The sequence below is a fragment of the Acartia tonsa genome, chromosome 4, assembly GCF_053477335.1.
Source record: "Acartia tonsa isolate MP-2025a chromosome 4, ASM5347733v1, whole genome shotgun sequence".
NCBI classification, from domain to species: Eukaryota; Metazoa; Arthropoda; class Copepoda; order Calanoida; family Acartiidae; genus Acartia; species Acartia tonsa.
Genome location: NC_137263.1, coordinates 7641543 through 7665581, shown reverse-complemented (window position 1 = coordinate 7665581; position 24039 = coordinate 7641543). Strand labels below are relative to the sequence as shown.

The 24039-nt window shown below is 34.9% G+C and overlaps 3 protein-coding genes across 4 annotated transcripts; all 3 read right to left on the bottom strand.

Annotated features, from left to right (window-relative positions):
- Window positions 1-1374: 1374 nt before the first annotated feature.
- Window positions 1375-14402, bottom strand: Tsr1 (Tsr1 ribosome assembly factor). The gene is made up of 19 exons (XM_080156013.1): window positions 14250-14402; window positions 13779-13865; window positions 12533-12670; window positions 12152-12265; window positions 11625-11673; window positions 11224-11330; window positions 10760-10850; window positions 10391-10480; window positions 9968-10079; window positions 9523-9582; window positions 8822-8940; window positions 8456-8550; window positions 4765-4937; window positions 4146-4468; window positions 3853-3962; window positions 3156-3329; window positions 2532-2639; window positions 2070-2282; window positions 1375-1485 (listed from the first exon to the last, which is right to left on the bottom strand). Exons 1-19 carry the CDS (start codon window positions 14373-14375, stop codon window positions 1420-1422), a joined length of 2355 nt encoding a protein of 784 aa, XP_080012139.1. The 5' UTR covers window positions 14376-14402; the 3' UTR covers window positions 1375-1419.
- Window positions 14403-15357: 955 nt separating this feature from the next.
- Window positions 15358-16295, bottom strand: Taf13 (TATA-box binding protein associated factor 13). Its single transcript, XM_080156014.1, has 2 exons — window positions 15873-16295; window positions 15358-15758 (listed from the first exon to the last, which is right to left on the bottom strand). Exons 1-2 carry the CDS (start codon window positions 16293-16295, stop codon window positions 15747-15749), a joined length of 435 nt encoding a protein of 144 aa, XP_080012140.1. The 3' UTR covers window positions 15358-15746.
- Window positions 16295-23944, bottom strand: kz (putative ATP-dependent RNA helicase kurz). Of its 2 annotated transcripts, XM_080156012.1 has the most exons (19): window positions 23791-23944; window positions 23516-23649; window positions 23222-23375; window positions 22572-22998; window positions 22424-22484; window positions 22196-22355; window positions 21421-21933; window positions 20769-21111; window positions 20349-20451; window positions 19556-19885; window positions 19398-19474; window positions 18909-18990; window positions 18683-18757; window positions 18363-18566; window positions 17900-18014; window positions 17608-17720; window positions 17310-17431; window positions 16916-17047; window positions 16295-16638 (listed from the first exon to the last, which is right to left on the bottom strand). In XM_080156012.1, the coding sequence occupies exons 1-19, from the start codon at window positions 23912-23914 to the stop codon at window positions 16362-16364; spliced, it is 3546 nt and encodes a 1181-aa protein (XP_080012138.1). In that variant the 5' UTR covers window positions 23915-23944; the 3' UTR covers window positions 16295-16361. The 2 variants fall into 2 exon arrangements, with proteins under 2 accessions (XP_080012138.1, XP_080012137.1); XM_080156011.1 differs by having other exon boundaries at window positions 19398-19885.
- Window positions 23945-24039: the final 95 nt, after the last annotated feature.

Sequence of the window (24039 nt, the reverse complement as noted above, 5' to 3'; positions counted from 1 at the left end):
TATGCATGACTTATAATACAATACAGAGAAGCTTTCTGATTGGTGCAAGCTGGCGGCATTTTCTCAACTTTATAAATTCTTTTTTTTGGCGGCGAATAATATTTACATCTTTTTAGAAAAATAATAAATAAGCAGAATAATATGAAAATTATTATGAAAAAATAATTATATTTTTACATTTCAGACATTTAAAAAAAAATTATTATTTTTCAAAATTCAAATTCCTTTTTTTATCAGTTATGTATATTTTTAGACATGTTAGACATTTTTAGACATGTAAGAAATTCTAAAAGTTTAAAGAATAAAATTGTTTTGATTATTAAATTTCGAAATTATATTCCATTTTTTTTTAAATTTAATTATAATAAACCTAATGTTGTGTAAGGTTGCGTGATTTTACAATTAAATACATTCAGACTAAAACTGCCACTTCTTAGACTTGCCGGTAAAAGCAACAGCATTGCTACGCTCTTAAACGTGTACCTTACTATTACAGGAATCATCATGCCAAGTTAAAAATCCAAAGGACAATTCTAACTTGCCTAGATAAGCGATAGAAGATATCCGATGCGGACGTACAGACTATGGACGTTCAAAGTGGGGTGTAAACGGGTGTTTACCCCCTCTCTAACTTTGAAACACCTAGGGAGTAAGGGAGGGGACAATGGGCAATTATTTCAATTTAAGTGGGTTCGCTGAAAAACACCAAAGATATAGAGAAAAATACAAAAATAGCCTAAAACCTGTTTAAAGGTAGTCTGGCTGTCATAGTTGTTTACTTTAAATGACAGAAAATTTAATTTTGATATCTATAACTGAAAACATTTTGAAAATCGGACCATAAACACCAAAGATATAGAGAAAAATACAAAAATAGCCTAAAACCTGTTTAAAGGTAGTCTGACCGTCATAGTTGTTTTCTTTAAAGGACAGGAAATTTAATTTTGATTTCTATAACTGAAAAACTTTTGAAAATCGGACCATAAATACCAAAGATATAGAGAAAAATACAAAAATAGCCTAAAACCTGTTTAAAGGTAGTCTGACCGTCATAGCTGTTTTCTTTAAAGGACAGGAAATTTAATTTTGATTTCTATAACTGAAAAACTTTTGAAAATCGGACCATAAACACCAAAGATATGCAGAAAAATATGAAAAATACAAAAATAGCGTAAAACCTGCTAAACAGCGGTCCGACCGCCATTGTTTTTTTTATAGTTAATTGTGCTCCTTACTAATATAGGAGCTGAGTAAATCCCATTTCCCCCATAGCGTTACGGACTTACTGACTGACGGACAGACAAAGTGAATTATAGAGTAGCTTCGCTACTAAAAATAAAAACATGCCGTTTAGGTAATAAAAAAAATAGTAAATTAGAAAAAAAAATTTATTTGCAAAACAAGTAGGTATATAGATAATTAAATATCCATATTTGAATTGAGGTGGCTCATCTCTGGGTCTACTGGATACGGGTCATATGTCCACTAAAATTTAAATTAATAGTTAGATATCGCATCGTATTATAAACAGTATAAAAATGAACAATTATGAGGTTAAACTGGTTTTATAAATATTATGATTGTACATTTTATATTATATTTATATTCTTAGAAGACTGGATATAATACGATACGATACGTGATTTTTCAGTATGGCTCAGAATCTGTTCTTATCCAGCAGATATTAATCGGTTTCTAAGCCATACTGGAAATATTATTATCACTTGATTGATTTGAATGTTAACGGAAACATAAAAACAACCATATAATGTAACATAGCTATGACCAAACAGACTGAGCAATAAGTTAAGCTGGTTATCTGACTGGTGTTTTTTTTGCCTAGCTGCCTGTGAAAGTGGTGCATAAAATTTTAAACTTTGGGGTACTTAAGACTTATGTGAAAATAGTGGTGTCCAAGCTTTTTAACCAATAACTTAAATCTAAAACAGAGAAATTCTGTTTCTCATTATTAAAGATGAACATTGTCTTATCCCTAAAAATCCCGGACTCTAATTACAACCAAAACTAATCTCCAGCAGAAGAAGTAAATCATGCAAATAAATATATACCTTAGGAAAAACTCTCTTGTAAAGGTTGAGAAGAACCGGATCCTGCTGAGACATAATTCCATCAAATATACACTTCATGTGTCCATGTGTGCCCAGAGGCTCCTTGATGTGACCTCGGAGTCCTTGCTTGGTCCTCAGCTCTATGGGTTTGAACCACAGGATATCCTCGCGGTTAAAGAACATGAAGCGCACAGTGGCACTTCTCTTTTGCACCTAAAATAAATTGAAACATGCATTTTTATTTACTTTCTGGATTAGCACTTTTTTTTATGAATTTTGTACAAATAGATTATTTTTTAATTCTAGTGTGTAAGTTTATTTTTCAGTCCTAAAAAAATAAAAAATTCTAAAATACAATAAAGTCTTTTTTGGTGTTATATTTCTAGCATAAAAGAAATAGAAATAATTCCGAATTTTATTCTAGATCTATCACCAATATGTAAAGGGTACTTGAAAAATTACCTTGAAAGGATGTCCAGAAAGGATAGTTCTCTTGATGACCAATCTGTCCGGGTCTGAGTTTATAACAGTTCCAGTCGCCAACAAACTATGGCCTTGTCCAGGCAAATCCTAAAAAAAAGACCAAATCAATTTTGAGTTATTCCACTGGAAAATCAACAAAATTTTTCACATGGAAGTTATCTAAATTAAACTGAACTGAACATTACATACTAAATGCGCTGTTATTATTAATTGTATCGAATATATTTTTTTTACAATTATTAAGTGTCATCTGCTACCAAATTCGTTTATCTTTGTAACCTATTTGATGATAAGAAATGGGAAATGTACAAAAACGAATAAATGGCAGTATTTTTGTCCTAGACTTTTGGATATGGGATGTAAACGATTCGAGTATGAAGAAAATTAGAAGGCATTTTCAATCTTAATAATCATCTGGTGATAGATTATGTATTCCTTCAAATTTGAAAATTATTAACTGTGTTATTATGCTGTAAGTAATCATGATAATTTTTATAGTTTGTTTATGAAATTTCATGTTACGTAAATATATTCTTTGTATGTATCAAAAAAAAAGTTCATACACCCTACACCCACTTCTGCACCGCATATTTGGATTAATACCTGGAACACCAGAACAGGAGCTGGAGGGAACATGATGGGAGCAAATGTTGTCATGACCACCGTGTCTCCGTCTCGGAAATATCTCTCATACTTGTGTTTGTTCCCGGAGGTATGCTGGCTGAAGATTGGCTGAGAACAAAATCTTCTCCATCCACATTGGAATATTAGATTGCTCTAAAAATAAGATTATTACATCCAGGATCAAAGAGGAACAGGGCGTCAGTTAAATAGCCTAAAAACATCCCTAAATCCTTCATCAGTTCGGTGGATAACGAGATCTTAATTGATCAAACCTTACTACTTTATGTCATTGGACAAAGAAAATCGACAAAGTCTTTGGATCAGTAACAGATCTATAGTATGGATGTATATATAGAGAACCAGATTCCTCCGTTTTTCAATGACCTTATTCGACTGCTACCAAATTGTTTTCTGCTACTGGGCTGTGTTAATACACATCACACCATTGGATTAATTTTAATTACCCAAATGAGAGTCGACACAAGGAAAGTGCGAAGGCGAGATACAGTTATTTAACCATTCCCCCCTCCAGTGTTTTACTCTAATGGATCAGAACTGTCTTGGAACTTTTTTATCTTTTCTTTTTTATTACCCTATCTAATTTTAATCCCAACAGCTAAACTTGATAAACATTATTCATAAATCTATCACTGCACTTTTAAAAAAGCATATTTACCTTTGATTTGACGGGAAGCTTGTGTGATATTTGTGATCTTCTGACCGCCATATTAATGACCGACATCCTGTGTTCATGGGGTAACAAGGATGTCACGCTCAGGACACGACCTGCAAATTATTTAGAATATTACATCGCTGAAAACTAGATTTACTAAATATTCAAGTAAGGGCCTGTTCGTTCAAAAGCTTTTTAAAACATTATCAACAATAAACTCCCTTATCTTCTTTCCAATTTTTTTCTCCTTAAACCTCTAAAGTTTAGTTTTAATCATCATGTGAATAAGTATTTACCTTCAAATTGTGGTTTAAGATGCGCTCCAACGTTCTTGAGAACAAGCTTGACATACCATCCAACCTCGGCGCAACAAAAACCATCCATCTCCTGGCTCAGAACGCGCTTGCGCGTGCGCAGAAAGTTCTCAAACTGGAAGATCCTGGCATAGTCCTGGGGCAGGTTCTCCTTCTTGTCCCAGACCGAGGTACGGAAACTCTTGAGGCCTCTGTACCTCTGGAACCTGATCCTGGCGGGAGAGTCTATGGGCGTGTCAACTTCGTCGGGGAACATGGCTTCTAACCGCTCAGCTTTCAGGCGCTCTAGCTCATTTACCTCTTCGCTAAATAAAAATTAGCTTAAAGTCCGACTTTCAAAACAAGAATTAAAATTATAAGAAATTTATCTTTACTAAAGGTGGGAGAGAGCAGGGGAAAGCTTACCTAAACACAATGAAAAGTAGTCTAAAAGAAATATTTTTTACCGCTTGACATTATTAGGCTAGATATAAAAAATAAACATTTTTGATGGCAATGTTTCTTATTAGCGCTTTAGTGGTTTATTTATAACCAGACTACAAATCTTCTGGACTAAAATATATGTCCGTGTTTTATTTATTAGAATCATCAAATATTTTACCTAAAATTGACATGTTTCTTATCATAATCCTCCATGTCATTATATGTGCTGCCAGCCACGCTCATTGTATCCATCTCATCCTCTCTCTCCTCTCCATCACTCTCCTCTTGTTCAACAGCTGGCTCCAGGTTGTCCATGTCCTCCCCAAGGTCTCCATCCTCCATTTCTAGTTCCTATTTTAAAGGGGGGGGGGGGGGTTTTAATGCAACCATCTCGTAATCAATGTATAAATGGCACTTAGAATTCGAATTTCGATCTCAAATTTTGCATGAGTAATCCTTGGTAGGTTTATTTTCCCTAAATCGAACAAAAAGTTGGAAAAGTAACGGCTGGCAGCTGGCGGCTCAGCCGTTTAGCCGTTTTTTGCCTTTTTTCAGGGCAAATTCATCATTAATTACGTAGGAATCAACTTTTAAAAACAGATTTTAGGTTTAATTCATGTTAAATGATAGCAATAACCATTTTTTAAATTTCTACTACCAGCTGCTAAACGGCTAGAATCGGCTGAAAACGGCTGGGAGCTGCCAAGAGTATGAAGAGTTGATAGAGTATGTGACATGTCTAGGGGTAGGTTTTTATGGTTGCTGAGCTCAAAAATGCTACCAAAAATAGTGGCAGCCCATCCATATGGCAGCTGGGTAACAGCTGCAGCTCAGCTGGTAGCGGCCAAGAGTAGAATGAGTAGATAGGGCTTGTAACGTGTCTAATGGTAGGTTTTTATGGGCGCTGAGCTCAAAAATACTACCAAAAATAGTGGCAGCTCAATCATATGGCAGCTGGGTAACGGCCGCTGCTGAGCTGGGAGCTGCCAAGAGTTGAATGTGTAGATAGGGCTTGTGACGTGTCTAGGGGTAGGTTTTTAGGGGTGCTAAGCTCAAAAATACTACCAAAAATAGTGGCCGCCCATCCATATGGCAGCTGGGTAACAGCTGCAGCTCACCTTGGAGCGACCAAGAGTAGAATGAGTACATAGGGCTTGTGACATGTCTAGGGGTAGGTTTTTAGGGGTGCTAAACTCAAAAATGCTACCAAAAGTAGTGGCAGCCCATCCGTATGGCAGCTGGGTAACAGCTGCAGCTCAGCTGGGAGCGGACAAGATTAGAATGAGTAGATAGGGCTTGTGACGTGTCAAGGGGTAGGTTTTTATGGGTGCTGAGCTCAATACTACTACCAAAAATAGTGGCCGCCCATCCATATGGCAGCTGGGTAACGGCCGCAGCTCACCTTGGAGCGGCCAAGAGTAGAATAAGTAGTTAGGACTTGTGACGTGTCTAGGGGTAGGTTTTCGGAGTGCTGAGCTCAAAAATACTATTAAAAATAGTGGCGGCCCATCCACATGGCAGCTGGGTAACAGCTACAGCTCAGCTAGGAGGGGCCAATAGTAGAATGAGTAGATGGGGCTTGTGACGTGTCTAGGGGTAGGCTTTTATGGTTGCTTAGCTCAAAAATACTACCAAAAATAGTGGCCGCCCATCCATATGGCAGCCGGGTAACAGCTGCAGCTCAGCTGGGAGCGGCCAAAAGTAGATGAGTAGATAGGGCTTCTGATGTGTCTAGGGGTAGGTTTTAATGGACGCTGAGCACAAAAATTAGTGCCGTCCCTTCTATATGGCAGCTGGGTAATGGCCACAGCTCAGCTGTTTTTTGAGGCTTAAAAAATTGATTATTTCAGTGGATTTAAACTTCTCCCTATTAACATTTTACCTTTTTTTCATGGATATATTACTAATAACTCTTTTTAATTACTACATTTCACTGTTTCAAGAGCTGAAAACTACCAAAAAACGGCTGAAAAAAGCTAACAATAGCCAAAAGTACATAGCATGTGACGTGTCTAGGGGTCGGTTTTTATGGGTGTTGAGCTCTAAAATACTACCAATAAAAGTTCGGGCCTGTCTATATGGCAGCTGGGTAACAGATACAGCTGAGCAGCAGCCCTTACCATGCTGCCATTTGGATGGGCTTTTCTATTTTTGGGAGTATTAATGAGCTTGGCACCTATAAAAACTTACACCTCTTTGACACATCACAAGCAATGTCTTTATCCTTCAATAGTCCCAATAGTCAATGAGTCTTAAACGGCTTACTGCTAAGCTTAGCTGTTACCCAGCTGCAATATGGATGGGCGGCCACTTTTTTTAGTAGTATTTTTGAGCTCAGCACCCATGAAAACCTACCCCTAAGCACGTCACAAGCCCTATGAACTCATTCTACTCTTGGCCGCTCCCAGCTGAGCTGTAGCTTTTACCCAGCTGCCATGTGAATGGGCCGCCACTATTTTTGATAGCATTTTTGAGCTCAGCACCCATAAAAACCTACCCCTAAACATGTCACAATCCCTATCTACCCATTCTACTCTTGGCCGCTACCAGCTGAGCTGCAGCTGTTACCCAGCTGCCATATTGCTAGGCGGCCACTATTTTTGGTAGTATTTTTGAGCTCAGCACCCAATAAAACCTATCCCTAAACACCTCACAGGCGCTATGTACTCATTCTACTCTTGGCCGCTCCCAGCTGAGCTGTAGCTTTTACCCAGCTGCCATGTGGATGGGCCGCCACTATTTTTAATAGTATTTATGAGCTCAGCACCCCTAAAAACCTACCCCTAGACATGTCACAAGCCCTATCTACCCATTCTACTCTTGGCCGCTACCAGCTGAGCTGCAGCTGTTACCCAGCTGCCATATTGATGGGCTGCCACTATTTTTGGTAGCATTTTTGAGCTCAGCAACCATAAAAACCTACCCCTAGACATGTCACAAGCCCTATCTACACATTCAACTCTTGGCAGCTCCCAGCTCAGCAGCGGCCGTTACCCAGCTGCCATATGATTGAGCTGCCACTATTTTTGGTAGTATTTTTGAGCTCAGCAACCATAAAAACCTACCCCTAGACATGTCACATGCCCTATCAACTATTCATACTCTTGGCAGCTCCCAGCCGTTTTCAGCCGGTTCTAGCCGTTTAGCAGCTGGTACAAGAAATTTTAAAAATGGTTATTGCTATCATTTAACATGAATTAAACCAAAAATATGTTTTAAAAAGTTGATTCCTACGTAATTAATGATGAATTTGCCCTGAAATTAGGCAAAAAACGGCTAAACGGCTGAGCCGACAGCTGCCAGCCGTTACTTTTCCAACTTTTTGTTCGATTTAGGGAAAATAGACCTACCAAGGATTACTCATGCAAAATTTGAGGTCGAAATTCGAATTCTAAGTGCCATTTATACATTGATTACGAGATGGTTGCATTAAAAACCCCCCCCTTATATTATACTATGGGCTTGTATTAGCCCCAAGGAGTTTCATTGTAAGAGATAGGTAAATATGAGAGGGCAGGGTAATTAGGGAATTATCCTCTGTAATTATTTTTTTTTATGTATGGTAAATATTTAGCCGCAAAATGGCCGCAAACTAAAAAGACCATTTAAAGAAAATCCAGCTACGCCCCTAAAGACCTCTATGAGCGCTTAAATAAATGAGGGAAGTGGTAGAAAGTCGATCTTAGTAAAAAAGGGTTAAAAATGTTTATTGGAAGGTAATTTTTTTTCTAGGAGAGATTTATCTTGACGTGGTTTTACCCTTCCCCAAAATAGTTTTAAAAACCCCCCCTTGACCTATTAGAATCTTTACGGTAAAGGAAACCAAATCGTTAATAGACATCCTGTTATTTTTAAATAAGAATAATTACTTCTCTATTTTCATCATTTTCTTCATCTTCATCAAGAATCCAAGCAGCCTGATAATCACTTGTTCCCTTAGGCACACGCTTCACTATTCTTATAGCTGAAACAAATTATATTTAATTTGAATAAAAAGTTTGATTAATAATAAAGAATTTTATACTTTATACAAGTTAAAAGAAATATTTCGTGACAAGCAGACAAAATATACCTAGTCTAAAGTACAAAGAAGAATTTAAACATCTGAAAGCGATGCTTGCATTGTTAAATACACGGCCGAAGCATTAACAAACCAAACTAATTAAATTTTGTGTAATTTTATGCTAAACAAGACAAAAAAATTAATTTATTGATATGTAAAAACTAAAAATTACCATTCTGTTGTTCAGCTTCTTGCAGTTCTTCCTGTGTTGGCCAGGTTTGTTCTCCATCCATTCCATCTGGAGCATTCTCTACCTCCAGGTCTTCCTGTTCTTCAGTAGGGACCAGTATTCTAAATACAAATTTTGCGTTCTTGCGTAATTAAAAAATGAAGTAGCCCTCCACTCATCAAAAAAGCAAAATAACAATAATGGTGCTCTGAAAAGACGACACTTTATTGTTTTATCCGTTCCAAAAAAATATGTTAAAACTAGCACAAGCACATGAACATAACAAGCATCACTGAAAATTTAAGACTTAACAGACAAAGGGTGACGACATCCTGACACGCGGACACACATCCAACTGCTGTATAACACAGTGGTCATATACTTATCGGGTGATTATCAGAAGTATTAAAACATCATTCGAGTATTGAAATACTTTTTCTATATTCCTGCTTTAAATTGTTGAGGTGATAATACTTTCGGATCATGGAAAGAAAACGAAGTAACGGGTTTCGTTTTTATTTTCACAGTACCTTTTAATAGGTTATTTTAAGTTAAGTAAATATTAATGTTTGCCCCAAAGAGATAGAAAATAGGCCCAGCAGGGTAAGAGCTCCCCGCATGGGCTAGAAATAGGAGAAAAGCTACTGTGAAAATAAGACGAAACCAACTACTTCATTTTCTTTCCATGATCCAAACTTTCTTACCTGACTTCTTCCATGTCATGTCTCTTGTTAATAGGACAAGGGTCTTGCAATTTCTCAATTCTAAAGCAAAATTTTATAATAGAATTGAGAATAAAGTTTAAAGAAATGATTCTAGTTAATTATACACTTTATACAATAAATTTCTATCTTATTTTGGTCATTAACCCTAAAACCCTTTTGTGCCTTTTATTTACAAGATTAATTTCAGAATCTGAAAAGCCAAATAAAAATTCAGACATAAATAAATAGGTATATCTAAACAATTAAAACAAAAACTTTTTAAATTTTTGTGCTTTATTCGCTTTGAGAATCAAGGATAATTTTAAACTAGATAAGGATAACCGATTAAGAAATCTAAAGAACTTCAGACCAACAACAAAAATTCATAATTTTTAATTTCTTTATTTTCTAAAAAAAATCTCAACTATAGAAAGAATTGACTGACCTTTCTAGCTGGAAGTCTCCAAGTCCAGGTACATGAACCAGCCTGTTTACTGATAGCTTGGCTCCACGCACAAAACCTGTCAACTCAAGTTGACCGCTTGATATATCCTCTCCTAATCATAAGTTTTATCATTCATTTTAAAATGCCATAAAGGTCTTCAACATTTGTTCAGAAACTTTACAAAAGAAAAGATTTATCCTTGTGTTATTTATCAGGGTTCAGGCCTATTTGCTTAAAGAGAAAAAGAAACATTGTTTAAAGATTTTTATTGATTAAGTTGCCATAGCTTCTTAGGGTTTAGACCTAGGACGTTATTGAGTAGGTAGAGACATTTTCGTATAGCCACTAGGGCCAGCTCAAGCTCCACGTTCAAGCACATTATGACTTGGCACGCTGTTTCATGAGATTAAAATGAACCCCTACCTTGAATATATTTAACAGATTCTGCAATCAAGTTTGCTCGTCTTTCTCTCATTACACTACTACGCTTCCTCTGAGTTCCGATGTAACGAACTGAAAATAAAAACGATTATGTCAATAAGTAGCGCATAAACCGAAATATTTTATATGAAAAATAGAATAGGGGGGGGGGGGGGGGGTAATGCAACCATCTCGTAAACTATGCGCAAATGGCACTTAGAATCCGAATTTCGTTTTGAAACTTGGCATGAGTAATCCTTGGTAGGTCTATTTTCCCTAAATCGAAAAAAAAGTTGGAAAAGTAACGGCGTAAGAATATACACCTGTGTTTACGCGCCTAGTGACATAAATCCGCCTACACAATTATCTTACCCATGCTGACAGCCTCTGAGGTAGAAGATAGTGTATGAATCTTCTCCACGGGAAATTTTCTTTCTAAAGCTTTTATCATCAGCTTTTTAACCTGATAAAAAAAGGTTAAAATGAAGTTTTTAAGCATAGGTAATTTGATTATTTAAGAAATTATTACATTATTAATCTTCTAAATAATATAATATTACGAACTCCTACTATCCAGTAAGCTTTTTTGGTCAGTAGCGAATGAAATCACTAACCGCTGGACCGATTTGGTTCTCCTTTACAATGAAGCCCAAGGAAGGTTTTTAACTAATTTGGGCGAGGTTATTTCCGCAATTAATTGACCCTAGAGGCTTCTAGGGGGCGTATCCGTATGTTCTTATTATAACTGAGGCAGGCTTTTGATTTTACCACTGCACCATAAAATACGTTTTGCTGACGGTGGCTATCGTTATGCCTTAGCTGCTAAAAAAACTAACCTCGTTAATTTTGCCAGGATGAACTTCGTCCGGAGAACCCAAAACAACAATAGGATCTGTTGGGAGTGACTGGGCCATCACACTTGATAATATTAGGTCTCCACGGTCTAAACATAAAAAAATATTGATGAGCTTTTTTTTTCAAATGTCGGTTCTTCCGTCCGAAAGGAATGACCTTTAATTTAATCATGTTATATGCCCTTTTGATTACGAATTACGACAAATACCATATGTTATAAACATATTGAAGTTTTAGCTAATCTGACACTAAATTATTAAAATATAGATCAGCAGTAGGTGCAAATTTTATGTCTTTAGAGCAGATATGTTACATGTTTCACTGGAGTTGTGGGTTATGAAATGAATAAAGAAAAGCTTCTGTATAAAATTGTTAAACTTACCTGACATACCAGTGTGTGGGCACAATAAGAACATTACACTATCACAAACCTTAATTAATTCATAATATTTTTTTTACATACGTTGTAGAAGGAGTGGGTTGGGGGTGTATTGTGCGAAACTATACTGCATTAAGGTAGTGTCTGTCCGTCCGTAAAGGATAGCTCTTCGTACGTCTATTCTAAACATGAAGAATTTTAGGTTATTTTGACAACATATTAGAAAAGCGCTGTCTCACTATGTTTGTTGCATGTTAAAGGCTACGCCCCTAGCTTCTAGGGGCTCTGTATTCGAAGGTAAATAAATAGCTTGAAACTATCCCAAACTCCAAATCTGACAATTAAATAGTCTAAGGCCATCAAAAGACCTTTGTAAAGCTTACCAGAAATAAAGTACCCTATCGGTTCAAAGTTGATATATTAAGCTTCATTCAAAAAAATCTTACTACTTCATATAATAGGATTTGTCTGTTTGTCCCATTGTCTGATATGTTAAGTTTTATCTTTTTATGAAACTAAAATGTGTTTACCTTAGTGGCATCAAGAATCTCATATAGAGAATCAAATCTGGGAGTTATGAAGGAAAATCTTTGTTTAAACCGAGGTACAATCACATGTTTCATTAGACTTGATACAGGGCAAACCTTAATAAAAAAATTATTTAATATAATATTGAAGATCAAAGTTTTCTTTGTTTTCACATAGATTATCGACAACAGTATTAGGTTGGTAACAAAGCGAAAGTTACAGATTTGCTATTTAGCATGGCAGATGCTTAAATATTTGTTTATAGGTATCTAATTACAAAATCCCTTCCTCCTTTTTAAATTTTAATAAGTTATATCAGGGTTTATAGAGAACTATTATTTTTACTGTATTTTTTTATATGCCAATAAAAAAAAATTCGATACCTGAGAATCTTCTACAGCGTTTGTAAGCATGTCAATACTTGTGTTAATATATTGTTGTTGAGACTCAGCCAGAGGTATGACAGCCACCAGATAGGGAGGGAATCCGTCACCTCCTTGTCTCTTCTTCTTTTCTTGAGCCTATAGGTACAATGTTTATAAAGAAAAAGTGGAATTGGTTGTAGAAAGGGGGGGGGGGGTTAATGCAACCATCTCGTAATAAATGTATCAATGGCACTTAGAATTCGAATTTCGATCTGAAATTATGCAGAAGTAATCCTTGGTAGGTCTATTTTCCCTAAATCGAACAAAAATTTGGAAAAATAACGGCTAACAGCTGGCGGCTCAGCAGTTTAGCCATTTTTTGGGCTATTTTCAATGAAAATAATCACGAAACCTATCTCCACATAATACTATTTTTTGCTCTAAAATGTTTTCAAACGGTTCTAGCCGGTAGTTGCTGGTACAAGAAATATGAAAATGTTGTTTTTGAACCACTTCACATGATTTAAAGCAAAAATATGTTTCAAAAAGTTGATTCCTACGTAATTTATAACAGATTTGCCCTAAAAATAGCCAAAAAACGGCTAAACGGCTGAGCCTATAGCCGTTACTTTTTCAACTTTTTTGTTCAATTTAGGGAAAATAGACCTACCAAGGATTACTCAAGCAAAATTTCAGATCGAAATTCGAATTGTAAGTGCCATTTGCTCACTGATTACGAGATGGTTGCATTAAAAACTCCCCACTTTGCTAATCTTACATTATTGCATTCTCATAAGCAGGTTAATTTGTCAATTCTCTAAATAGATAATAGATATTTAGTAGGGAAACCCTAATCCTAAATATAACAAAAGGGAAAAGTATTTTCTTTAAATAGCGAATAAAGGGATAGTTGCATGAAGTGCATTTCAGAACACTGATTTCAAGCATAAGTTACATTACAAGTATACCATCAAATATGTATAATTTTGTATTACAATAAATAACAAACAATTCGACATCAATAAATTAGTCGTCAAGCTGTTTTTGTGAAAATGAGCAAGCTTCAAAATTGCATGTATCACAAGAATACTTTTTTCAAGGCTTGATATTTTCAAACTCCATGGTAGAAAATTTAAATTCTGTCAAATATATGCCCTATACATGTAGTTTAAAAGATTGAACAGGAAAAAATATGTAGTTTACTAAATTCAAGTTTAAATGAATGCATTTCGCGCAACTACCCCTTTAAAAAAGGTTTATTTACCTCTAACATGGCTTGACTTCTTGCCATAACCATTTGATTCTTCCGGTTTATGCGACTCATCACTTTAATTCCTTTCTTACTCACAACCTGGAATTATAGACTATGTTGAATCAAGAATAAGGTATAATAAATAACAAGCAAAATGAATAAAAAATAAAATTTAGGGGCTCATTAAAAGGTCGTCATTTTTACTAAGACACCCTAGCCGCCCCACCCCCCCCAAAAAAATCCCTGAAATTACGAATGTAGCTTCAAATTAATTCATTGTTGGTTACAAACTTTGCATGTTTCAATATATGACATAATAGGAAACACTTTATTATGAGTCTTGTTGTTTAGCTCTTATCCTATTCCTAACATATCAAATGGTAGGTATTTTTCCTTTTTCCTGTCATTGCTTTTCATTAGTGTTTGATGTTCATAATTTTCATTCAATTTTGCATTGTAAATATAAAAAAAAATGCATCGTACCTTGCCGCCAATTCTGCCTCTGTTGATCCTATCAACAGCTCCCTTGCTCCTGTGCCTGCCAGACTTGTGCTCCTTGTTGCTCTGCTTCCACAGGCCAGGCCTATGTACCTCATGGATGGGCGCCATAGCTAAGTGCTTGTGATTTTTAACTTCTGAAATTTTTACTAATTTTGTTTAAATATTCAAGACAAACAAATTCTACAAGAACTTGTGTAGGTAATGTGTATTCCTTAAAGAGGACTATCCACGAACAAGAGCACGTGATTCTAAGTACCTTCCAGCATTGATCCTGAGTATTTTCTTTCAGAATATAATAGGTCACTATCAATAATTAATATATTGACGAGAAAATTTAAGTTCCACCACTTCAAGTTGAAAAAAAGTAAAAAGTGTTCAGCTTTTTTAGTCAAAATTCTATCAAACGTTTTGTTGAGTTCGGGGTGTCTTTAATTGTCCATGTTGTCAAATGATAAAAATTAAAAAAAGTCAAAAGCACATTTACTATATCTCATACTAGCGGCTTCGCCCCTAGCCTCTAGGGGCTTTGCCCCAAGAGGTGATAAAAAAAATTATTGCGAAAATCGTAAAGGACCATGGAAATCTCCTTCAAAAAAAAAAAAAAAAAAAAAAAAAAATGGGGGGGGGGACTTTTTGGTTTTTGGGGGGGTTGGGGGTGTCCCACCCCCCGAGAAAATAGCTTAAAACCACCACAGGACCAATAGGTAGATACCCTGAAGAGTAGAATCCGATCGGTTCAGTGGTTACCGAGATCTTAAGGGACAGACAGACAGACGGACAGACAGACATCGTTCTACTTTGTATTATAGATTATAGATGTATGTTAAATTAATGCTAATATGGATTAATTTACAATCTATATAACACGAGTATTCGCATATGTGTCATCAAATATCCATTTTATTAAAAGAATTAGCTTCATAAAAGTTTTCAAAATCAATTAAAATACCTAAAAAAACATGGTGAAACATAAATTTTCTCGTCAATACATTAATGATATATGGTTACCTATTATATTCTGAAAGAAAATACTTAGGATCAATGCTGGAAGGTACTAAGAATCATGTGCTCTCGTTCGTGGATAGTCCCCTTTAGTTCTACTCTTTGATTTATAAACATTAAACATACTCGACAACAATTTCTAATTTGTAATCATTAGTACACCAAAAAGAATCACAAGCGAATGATAAAAATATTAAAAAGATTACACAAATTAAAATAAATACAAAACATATGATACAATACACTACATTACAGGTACAAAATATTCATTATCAAAGAAATTTACAAAGTGCTAAAAAATTTATCTTTATAATAGAAAATTGTAATAAATATTAGTTTTAATTTCTTGTAACCTTAACATTGATTATACAATAAGCATAGCAAACATTGACTTTATCTATTAATCCTGAACACTTATTAAGTATTTTGATATCACAAATTCTTATTTCCCTCCTTTGAACCGGAGGTAGCTGAATGTTATTTTGATCCCTGAAAAAAAAAACATATCGTTCAAAATTAATACGGTCAAAGTAGGTAGGTATGATTTAAAGGAAAAATATTTTAAACATTTTTAAAAAGATGAAAACTAAAAAATATACACACCTGAACGTATTTAACTTCATCAAAAGCCTTTCTGGCCTTCTTCAGCTCTTCATTCATTGTCAACAACTCTCTGACACGCGCATACATCCTCGGGTGCTTGCGTACCAGAAATATAATATCCTCGACCTGAACTCTGCCAGGGCGTCCTATATCCATACACTTCTGTGTCATATCTGTGATAAACTCCATCACAAGATCCTCCAGAAATTCTACCGTCTCTGTGTACGGATTCTTGTCGTCGCCGAAGCCGTAAAGCATGCACTTAAGCTCCTTATTAAATATACGCCTACGGCCTCCCTCAGACTCTACTATGACGTCATCGTCCTCGTCTTCAAAGCTTCTGTTCAGTTCCTCGGGGTTAGCTGTGGAGGCTGCGGCCGAACCGCTAGGACCACCACCAGACGAACCGTCACCAGATGACATTTATTATTATCTGAAATAACAAAAAAATATAAATTTGTGGTTAACAACAAGGGTTTAAAAAAGAAATCACAGTTGAACAGTTGGAGGCCAAATTTTCTTGACATCCTCATGCAGGACCTCCGGCACCCAGGCCAGGTAAGACGACAACAAAAATTTTGAATCGCTTTCAAACTTTTTCTTTAACAGACGGCCGTTCTCAATCTTGTTGGCGGCAAGCTCGCGATACATCTTCTCTGTCCTTGGCTGCAGGTTCGACCAGGTTTTGGTCATTATCAGAGGGTTGGACAACAAGCTTGTTCGGAACTGTTTAAGATCACTGCACACATCGCCTTCCAAAATATACCTGAAAAATTATCAAGATGAAGGGAACAATTCCTTTGTAAATTTTTGTTACAACTCGAAAAAGTTTACTCAACAATCATTGGGAAGTCGCAATAGAAAATATTGAAATTTATCAAATGAAACCTAACTAAATTCAACTTTCATCTTCATGCCAGTTTTCCAATTTTGAAGACAAACAAAAGTATAATTATGTATTTCGTAATAATAAATACACCCTATTTAAACTTATTTCATGAAGTTAAAACTTTGGATAAAATGAAATATAAGTTTATAAATACCTTGAGAACAATTTGTATTTTTCAATGCCAGAATTGCTGGGAAATTCAACTTCAACTAGAGGCAATGGTAAAGATCCAGGTCCAAATGTTCCCTGGAAACTTGCTCTCAGTGTCCCTGTGGTTGCACAATATCTAGAAAGACACAAGTTTTATTTTAACCATTGTCAGCAATTATCTTGGGTACAATTTGAAATTTGATACTTTGCTAATGATTCTTATAGGTTGAAACCTAAATAAGTCATCAATTTCGTTTTGGCTTAAGATTACTTGCGCTTTTTTCATTCTGTTAATGTCCATATTTATATATGTATTAAAGGTGGTAAATTACATGTAGGACTAAAATATTAAAACAAGTAAAGCTCTGTATATAGTACAGCCTGTAACGCGTGATTACCTGGGCTCTGGAACCTCCAGATGTTTTCTAAGGTTGCATAAACCTGGCAAAAATCTGGGCAACCATTCTGGCTGAATTTGTGTTATTCCTCGCATATACATCTTATCTGTTTCATAAATTTCCTAACAAAAAAAACATGATTAGGTAATAATTAGACAATTTTAAATTCTAATATCAATAAATATCTATGGAACGGGCTAAAATGATTGAGCAATTCATTTTCCTTTAAAGATTTCCGATGTAATTAGAACGTCCATTGAAATATTTAAGGGGTTATTTTAAAGAAATCATTTTTTACCTGATAAATAATCCAGTCTGGTTTAACTTTTTTCAGCACAGATGTTGAGTGAATGAAAGCTGGTTCTTCCATCTGCCCAACTTTGTAACCACCCTTTACATAACCTGGCTCACCTACAATAATTTTACAGTACAAGTAGCCTGTTTATTTTTGTCATAAACATGGCTTAATAGTTACAAAGATCAAGAATTCAGAATACGATAGGTACAAAATAACAATTTAATCTGATTTATTCTTTAACTTGAGAGGAAGAAAAAATACCGAAAGCATGGATAGGACTCTAGGTTTCTACCTTCTTTTAATCTCATAGCAACCTGATCTCCGCAGCCAGCTACTAACAGCTGTTGAAGAAGCTTAGCCTCAGCAGCTGTTGGAACTGCCAAACCTGGCTGCAACAGCTGACCAACCTAAATACAGGGTATGTTTCATGATATAGTCCATGGATTTCATATAAGGTGTAATTAAATTGTTTGCTTCTTAGCTCAAATATCCCAACTTTTACAACAGAAATAAACCTAAACCTGTAAAAATGTATTAATTTATTTCAAGGTAAATGTTAATAATATTTTATTCTATTTAATCTCTTAACTATCTGCAGATTTACCTTTACATTAAATATATTCTCCTGTCTGTTGTACTAATTTGATTATTTTTCTTACTAACAATGAGATAGGTAGCTAGTGTACAAAGAAACCTGGATGTATGGCATTTTCAAAGCTGTCCTTGTAGTGCGCCTTTGTATGAATAAAAATAACCTGTGGAATCAAAGCTTCAACTTCAGTACAAAGTTGTCTCCTAAGCTTTCTAATTTCCTTCAGTGCTTTGGGTCTCAACCCAATAGTGGCGCAGAATTGTTGTTCATCATCTCCAACTTGTTCAGTGAGACACAGGGCAGACAACAGCACCATAGGGTCACCAAGACTTAGGGTAGAGCCTTGTCCACACCATTCTCGTCGAATCTACAAAACAAGCCTCTTAGAACTCAAAATTAACAAACGTGTACTTGTATTGTTTAAAAATCTACAAACTAAATCTTAACTTTATGGCAACTTTAAACTTTACAAAAAGAACTTACTTGATGAAGTTGTTTTGGTGGTTTCCCATTACTTTGTTCAATTGGTTGACCTATTCCTGTCTCAACTAAAACTTCCTAAAACAATATAAAATTAAAAGATTTATTAGGTATCTTATTGTTTAGAATTTATTCAAAATCACTTTGTGTTTACTTATTTTATAGCAACTGCAGATTGTCGTAATACGGACAGCTAGGGTTTACAGCTAGTGAGTTGTATAACATTTACCTGAACGGATAAACAAGAGACTAGGGCAATTGACAAAGGCAGAAGGTCGTGTTGATGAGAGAGGGCTAAAATTTTGCCAAACCTGAAATAGTTTTAATTAATTTTACAAGGTAAATGGTGAGTAAGCTTTTAGAAAAAGATAAGTTGATCTCAGCGACAGTCCTTTTATTACAAATTTCGGAATAATTCGTTATTTTGGTAAATGTAACACTAAAATTATTAGTAGAAAGTTGGGATTATTTCAACTAAAATAAATTACCCATTACCAACCTAACCACAAATATTTCAAGCTGCAAAAAGTATAAATTTTTTCATAATAATTGGAGAAGACTCCATTAATTTACGACTCCTCTCCCCCCCCCCCCACCTAAAAAAATAACATTTACGCAAGAAAATTTAACATCTTAACATTACGGAGAAGATTAATGTATAATTTTTGACATCCCTCTGAACAAATACAAAGAGTAAAAATCAAAATTATTAGTTTACCTTGGCGATATAGGAAGACTTGAAACAACTTTACCAAGAGGGGTCACGTGACTCGTGTATTTTATTCTTTCTATTTCCTTTAATATAATATAAGGATTATGAAAGATATTATTAACAAATTGATTTTTGACAAAAAGGAAGTTTGGTTTTAAACTTACTTTCAAGGGTAAATTTGGAGGAGGCTGTGACAACAATCCCAACATCTGTAACCTTTCCTCTGCTGTTCTTAGCTGGACAGTGTTTGGTGGGGTTGGGAAGGGAAAATTAACCACTTTGTCAATATTCATCGCTTTCATCTGCAGAAGAATTCCATCCACTGGCTTTTCCTGGATTTCTGGAGGTGCAAATTCCATTAGGTCACTGGTGAAGACGGCACTACTGTACAGACGGTAGGCGTGACCAGGGGCTGTTCGACCCGCACGGCCAGCTCGCTGGTTGGCGGCAGCTTGGCTTGTCCATGTCACCACAAAGGATGTTACACCAGTTAACTAAACAAACATTAAAATATTTTTCCCATTTATGTGTATACATATTTTTCATAAAAAATAGAAGGGGTTGAGTGGATTTGTATAATCGATACACTCTCACGTCTCCTAACGAGAAAATAGAAAAAAAAACGTATTAAATAAGAAACCTGAAAAGCATATTTCAATCGAGGAAACTATTTTGCCCCCTGAGGATTTTAGGGGCACTTAAGTGAAGCAAGGTGGTGGGAAGTCGACACTCCAATTTTAAAAAGAAAAAGTAAAAAATTGGGTTGAGGGACATTTTCCTAGTCTATATTTATATTAGGAGTGTGGTGGTACCTTCTCCCAAATTAGTTATGAACCTTCTTTGGGCATATAATAAGCTTCACTGTAAAGGACAACCAGATCAGTCAAGCGTTTACCTTACAATCAAAAATAAAATAAAGTAGAGAACAGCTACACTTCAAGAACAATATATACTGACCTTATCATAAAACTTTGTTTTAACTTTGCCAGTATCTACAACATATTTTATTCCAGGGATGGTTAAGGATGTCTCAGCAATGTTGGTCGCCACAACACAAAGTCTTATCATTATATTTCTTTATGGTGACATGCTTTTAAGTTTTACAAAAATTTAATAATCTAAATATTAATGTAGTGATAATATAAATCAATATTGCTGGCGGCTGCAACCTTGCATCTAGGGGTAAGCAAGGGCTTTAAAAATAGCACCAAACTGACACTTCTTTTTTTGAAACCTTGAATGTTCCCTCGACTTCTTAGGCTCCACACAAAAAAAACCTTGCTACATTATACAAGAAAATTCTGCACTTAAAACAGCAAAAGCATCATTTAATACCAAGTGCATTAAAGCAAAAAAAAAACATTAAGAAAGTCCTGCCTGCTCCCCTCAGGGGATCCTTCAAATATTTTATTCTGTCTTTCTTGAGGAAGCAGAGAATACAGAGGAAGTACATGAAGGGGCTGTCCACCGCCTTCACTAGACTCTAGCTCTTCAAGCAAGCCTTCTTCACCATCTTCGTCTTCAGAGATATCCCCTTCACATTCCAACTCTTCTGGGGGCTGGATACAGTAGTTGTCGAGGTTTATTTCTGGCGCGCTATCCAACATTTTCGGTTGGTCTTCCGGTGTACTTTCTTCCGCTTTAGCATCGTTTTTCTTCTTCGTTTTTTGATTATCTGGTTTAATTTTTCCCTTATGTTCTGTAATATTATTTGAGGCTCCTGTAAAAACAAAAAAAAATATGGTTATTTATTTATAAAACAATGAAAGCTTTTATTTTAAATATCACTAATTTTACAAATACCCAAGCAGCTGCTCCAATAATAAATATAAAATATTTAAAAAATAAAATAACATACAACAATTTCTTTATATATCGAATGAAAATTATATTAACTGAAAAGACTATTAGAATTCTGTGTTAATACTGCATTATAGTTTAGTGTTCCTTCAATGTCTACGTAAAAGATTTAAAGGAAAGTTGTTGCGCTACTAGTAAACATAATCGTTCCTTTCCTGCAAAATAATACCTGGAAATGTCTTTCTCAGCTTGTTAACCAATTGATTGACCTCTGCCTGACCAGTAACAAAAACAAGAATACCACCATCTGGAAGCTGACGGTGAACTTTACAAACTTTCTTATACGCTTCACCCATATAATCTTCTTTAGTATGCTTGTTGAAGTGAATTGTGACCGGGAACTGACGTGATTCGACGTTGATTACTGGTGGCACTGACTTAAAAAGTCTGCTGTTCTGCGTAAAATCTTCAACTCTTAAAGTTGCAGACATGATTACCAACTTAAGAGGATCATTTTTCTTATGACGCAAAGGAACAATTCTTGACAGGAGTCCAATTAAAATATCTGTAAAGACTGACCGCTCGTGGGCTTCGTCTAAGATAATCACAGAATACTTGGACAAAAGAAAATCCTTTTCGACTTCTCTAAGAAGAACACCGTCTGTCATAAATTTGATCTTTGTTTTGGGGGTAACATTACCCTGAAATCTGATTTGATAGGAAACTTCTGATGTTGGTAAACCTAAAATAAGGAAGGAGTTAGGGTAAGATACCAATTTACAATCCATAAAATATATGTTTTTTTTAGTGTCATTGTCTGTAATGGCACTTTTACAAATCACACACAGAGCATTAAATTATTAATTATTCTAAATTGTCTAAATAAACGCAAATTAACATTAGTTTCCGTTCTTGTTCAATATAGCTAACAAAGTTTAGTTATGAAATATATTTGATAAATGTACCACGCTGTGCACTTAGAAAATAAAAAGTGTTCTTGATACCTAACTCTTTTGCCACGCGAATTGACATGGCTGTGGCAGCAACTCTTCTTGGTTCTGTAATACCAATGATCTTATCATCAGATCCATATCCGGCTTCATACAAAAACTGTGGAACCTGGGTTGTTTTTCCAGAACCAGTTTCCCCAGAAAGAACAATAACCTGCATATTTTTTTATTTAGTTTAATTTTTATCAATAATATTGTATTTTAAGAAGTATAAAGTTATACCTGATTGTTGTTTATGATTTCCATAATTCTTTGTTCTTCTCCAATAATTGGCAATTTGTTTCTAAAATATATTTCTTATATTAGAAAATGTCTAAGAAATCAAGTTTTAAATTTTCAAAAGTAGCTTGAATAAAAGATCTTTAATCACCTAGAAGCAATAATTTCTGGATCTCTTTGTACAGGAACAAATACAACAGATTTAACAGGTTTGTAACTGTTTTTGGTTTCTTCTATTTCCTCGTCATCATCTCTGTTTGCATAATTGTAATTATTCAAAGACTCAGCAGGCTTATCATCAAGCTTACTTGAAACTTCATTATTACTATTTTCTACAACATCAATTTCTTTGTTTTTATTCAACTGATCTTCCTTATCCTTACTAACTTCATTATTATCGGTGTCTTCTTTCTCATCCTCACTTTTTTCTGAATCCTCGCTTTCCTCAGAGCTCTCTGAGTCGAATCCTAAAACATCTTCACCAGAAGGAAGACTTTTTTTAACCGCAGGATTGTATAGTTTGAGCCTTTTTTTCTTGGATGCTTTTATTTCTTCTTGAACTTCTATTAGTGATTTACCTAAATTAATAATTTTTTAAATTAAACCTATCATTTGATTTTTTAGGACTGGCTTTGGAGGATTAAGAAACCACTAACTAAAGGATATTAGAGTGTATATAAATTTATATTTCTTATACCCCCCCCCCCCAAAAAAAAAACAACATAATTTATAAACATGCGCCAGGTTTATTCCAATGAAAAATTTGTCTAAAATGTATCAATTAAAATTAAGAATTTATACCTTGTGTTTGCATAATTTTGATTGAATGGGTTTCTTCGACTCTTTGTCGTTTTACTCCTTTTGTTTGTGCAGTCGAAAGAGATTCATAACTTGCGATTACGGATGGGTCAACTTGAACTTCTGTTAGAGCTTTTAATAGATTTTCTCTTTCAGCCTGGATAAAGTTATTTACAATATGTTTGTTTCAAATTCTAATAGATTAGATAAAGCAACTCGTGTTTACTATTTATTGCAAATAAGATAAAATACTTCTTTTAATGTATTTAAAAACAAAATACAATTTTTACATCATACCTTTTTCTTTTTCACATCGACAATCTTTTCCAGTCTTTTTCGCTGCTTTTTGGACAAAATTCTTCCAATATGCTGAACTTCCTTACTTTTCTTGAATTTCAGTTTCTTTGCAGGCAAAATATATGAATTAGATCCTGAAAAATTCGTATTCATAGAATTAACTTATTTCAAAATGATATGACAACTTAAAAGGATAATTTAAAAAATATTTAGGTATAATTTGCCATGTATATAAAAAGAGACAGTAAAATAAATTCTAACTATTTTATTATTACCTAAAAACTCATCATTCTCGTTTTCTCCAGTGGACAAGCTTTTATTGAGCTCTTTAACTTCATCATAGTCTACTTCTCCGCTCGGTTGTTGTCTCGCCTTCCAATTATATCCCTTCTTGCCCATTTTTGAGAATGTTAATTCTCTAACAATTCTGAAGTAAATAAAAGTCGATCAACAGAGTTTAACAAAGAATGGCATAAAAACCATATTTAGAACTATATGAAATGGCATTTTCAATAACTTTTGTA

Excerpts from the sequence above, each read along its gene's own strand:
- Taf13 (XM_080156014.1), bottom strand. The coding sequence starts at position 16,295 with ATGTCATCTGGTGACGGTTCGTCTGGTGGTGGTCCTAGCGGTTCGGCC.
- Tsr1 (XM_080156013.1), bottom strand. The coding sequence starts at position 14,375 with ATGGCGCCCATCCATGAGGTACATAGGCCTGGCCTGTGGAAGCAGAGC. Across the intron at positions 11,674-12,151 it reads AGATTCTTGATGCCACTAAG|GTTTGTGATAGTGTAATGTT; the intron begins GTAAACACATTT and ends GAATTAATTAAG. Across the intron at positions 10,080-10,390 it reads ATCTGTTAAATATATTCAAG|GAGAGGATATATCAAGCGGT; the intron begins GTAGGGGTTCAT and ends ACTTATGATTAG.
- kz (XM_080156011.1), bottom strand. The coding sequence starts at position 23,914 with ATGGGCAAGAAGGGATATAATTGGAAGGCGAGACAACAACCGAGCGGA. Across the intron at positions 23,376-23,515 it reads TCGATGTGAAAAAGAAAAAG|GCTGAAAGAGAAAATCTATT; the intron begins GTATGATGTAAA and ends AACTTTATCCAG. Across the intron at positions 18,991-19,397 it reads AGTCTTCCTATATCGCCAAG|GTTTGGCAAAATTTTAGCCC; the intron begins GTAAACTAATAA and ends AAACTATTTCAG.